The sequence below is a fragment of the Centruroides vittatus genome, unplaced genomic scaffold, assembly GCF_030686945.1.
Source record: "Centruroides vittatus isolate TY-2023 unplaced genomic scaffold, ASM3068694v2 contig_19, whole genome shotgun sequence".
Lineage (NCBI taxonomy): Eukaryota > Metazoa > Arthropoda > Arachnida > Scorpiones > Buthidae > Centruroides > Centruroides vittatus.
This window is the reverse complement of record NW_027121169.1, coordinates 3,585,749-3,588,003: the sequence shown is the minus strand read 5'-3', so window position 1 is coordinate 3,588,003 and position 2,255 is coordinate 3,585,749. Positions and strand designations below refer to the sequence as shown.

At 36.9% G+C, this 2,255-nt stretch overlaps 1 protein-coding gene across 1 annotated transcript; it reads left to right on the top strand.

Annotated features, from left to right (window-relative positions):
• Nucleotides 1–281: 281 nt before the first annotated feature.
• On the top strand, nt 282–1,856 carry LOC136970230 (uncharacterized). Its single transcript, XM_067264656.1, has one exon. It carries the CDS (start codon nt 282–284, stop codon nt 1,854–1,856), a length of 1,575 nt encoding a protein of 524 aa, XP_067120757.1.
• Nucleotides 1,857–2,255: the final 399 nt, after the last annotated feature.

Below are 2,255 nucleotides of genomic sequence, written 5' to 3'. Positions count from 1 at the left end.
ACTGCGAAAGTACTGTTGCGTTGGAGCCTTTCTTGACGTCATACTTGTGTTCTTTAAGTCTTATCCCTAAATTTCTTGTTGTGACTCCAATGTAGTCTTTTTCGATTCCTAGTTCCGTGTTCTCGTAAGGGATTTTGTACACTCCTGCTTTTTCTTCCTTTTTAATGTGATCTTTATCATTTCTTAAGATTGTATATAGGTTCGGAGCTCTTTTTAGAACCATTCTGGTCTCCTTGCGGTTTGCAATTTCTTTCATAATGCCTTATCTGCTTTATGTTAGTATGGCGTCACCGGTTAACTACTATAAGAAGTACAGAAGGTTAGCTTTACGGCTGGTGAAGGCTAATGGCAAATTAGAGTTTTTAAAGGAATGTTTCAGAAATAAGGTATTTCCGATGTCTATTTATAGACTCAGCGTCCCAAAAGAATGCCGTTCTTTAAAAGTTAAATTTTGTCTTGCGTGCCTACGTAAGTCTATCAGAATAGCTAAAAACAAGAAATACGAAGTCTTGCATGAGCTTATTGACCTTGAAAATAAGATACATAGTGAAGATCCGGAAATGTTAGTAGAAATTAACAAAGAAGTAATTCAACTAACGGATACAGTTTACAAGAATTTAACGAAAAACTTTGTCAGAAAAATGAAATGGATCATCACTAAGCAAACAACAAAAATAACTAGGAAGAACTCTCCAACATTCACCTTGTGGGACCAGGTAGAAGTTCCAGCGAGGGTCAAAGAAGTTCTAGAGAAAGGCCCCAACTTTGTCCCAATGAATACGGAAGATTGGGAAACCTCGATTCAAGAAACTGAAAGAGGAATTGTAGGACTAGATTCCTTAGAAAAGGATTATTTCAGATGGAAAACGGTCATTAAGAACCAAGCAAATTGGATGAAAGGAGGAAATAAGAACAGTAACATCCAGTTTACTAGAAGATGGTTGAGGGTAAACGATTTGATGGCAACAAGAGCGGACAAAAGTAAGCTTTTGGTAATTATAAAGAGACAAACGTACAACAAAGCGTTGGAGGATTACATAACAAAAACAGAATGTGAAAAAGTCGAATACAAACTCATTGAGAGCATTGACAGGAGAGTCAAAAAACTAGAGGGAACAAAACTTAATACTATTTTACCCTTTCTTAAGAAATGCCGTAACGCAAGACCTGGAATGCCAAGATTGTTTGCATTCGCCAAAACTCACAAAGAAGGGAAAGAAATAAGGCCAATAGTAGAAAAACACAAGGGACCAACTTTTATCTTAGAAAAAAGATTACACAGATTTATCTCCTCTCAGCTTGATAACAGCGCACTAGTGGCACAAGATCCTGCGAAGGTGGTCGAGGAAATACAAAACATATCATTAATGGAAGAGGAAGTGGCGACGGTATTTGATTATGAAAACATGTATCCTTCCGTAAAAATCGAGTCTTGCAAGGAAGCCCTTTTAGAATTCTTATTCAATGTAAACCCTGAATTAATACGTCACAACGAAGAGATACCAGAAATGGCCAATTTAATTTGTTACGAATCCTGCTTTAGTTTCAACGGCCAAGCATACAGGCAAAAACGGGGAGTCCCAATGGGAAGTCCAGTCTCAGGAATATTGTGTGAGTTGGTCATTAGAAAACTGGAGAAAAAAGTCCTGTATGATTTTAGAAAGGATGTAATATATTTCAAAAGATACGTGGACGATGTCCTTATTGTATGGAGGAATAATGGTATGATAAGTAAATTCCTAGAAGGGATAAACAGCAATAAGGACGGCCTAAAATTGAGAATGGAACAAAAGAGTTCCTTGGCTATCCATTTTCTAGACATTAATTGTCGGAACGAAGTGACGACTAATACTTGACTTCATGCATTCCTTGTCAACATTATAACTCTAGAATGAGTTTTCCGATCTTGATGAAATTTTCTAGGACGACTCACCATCACTTAAGGATGAACTGATTAAAATTTCAACTCCCAAAAATGATCCATACTGAAGAAAAACGCGATCTTCGTTTTGACCCCTATCTCCAGTTCTACAAAAATGGATCATTTTTGAGAGTTGAAATTTTAATCAGTTCATTCTTGAGTGATGGTGAGTCGTCCTAGAAAATTTCATCAAGATCGGAAAACTCATTCTAGAGTTATAATGTTGACAAGGAATGCATGAAGTCAAGTGTTAGTCGCTTCCTGCACGCACGTGTAGAAGCGTCATCTAGTGGTCGGAAAATATGACAAACATTAAAACAGTAATTTTGAAAGG

What these genes read in the sequence shown, in the direction of transcription:
- LOC136970230 (XM_067264656.1), top strand. Translation starts at nt 282, where the DNA reads ATGGCGTCACCGGTTAACTACTATAAGAAGTACAGAAGGTTAGCTTTA.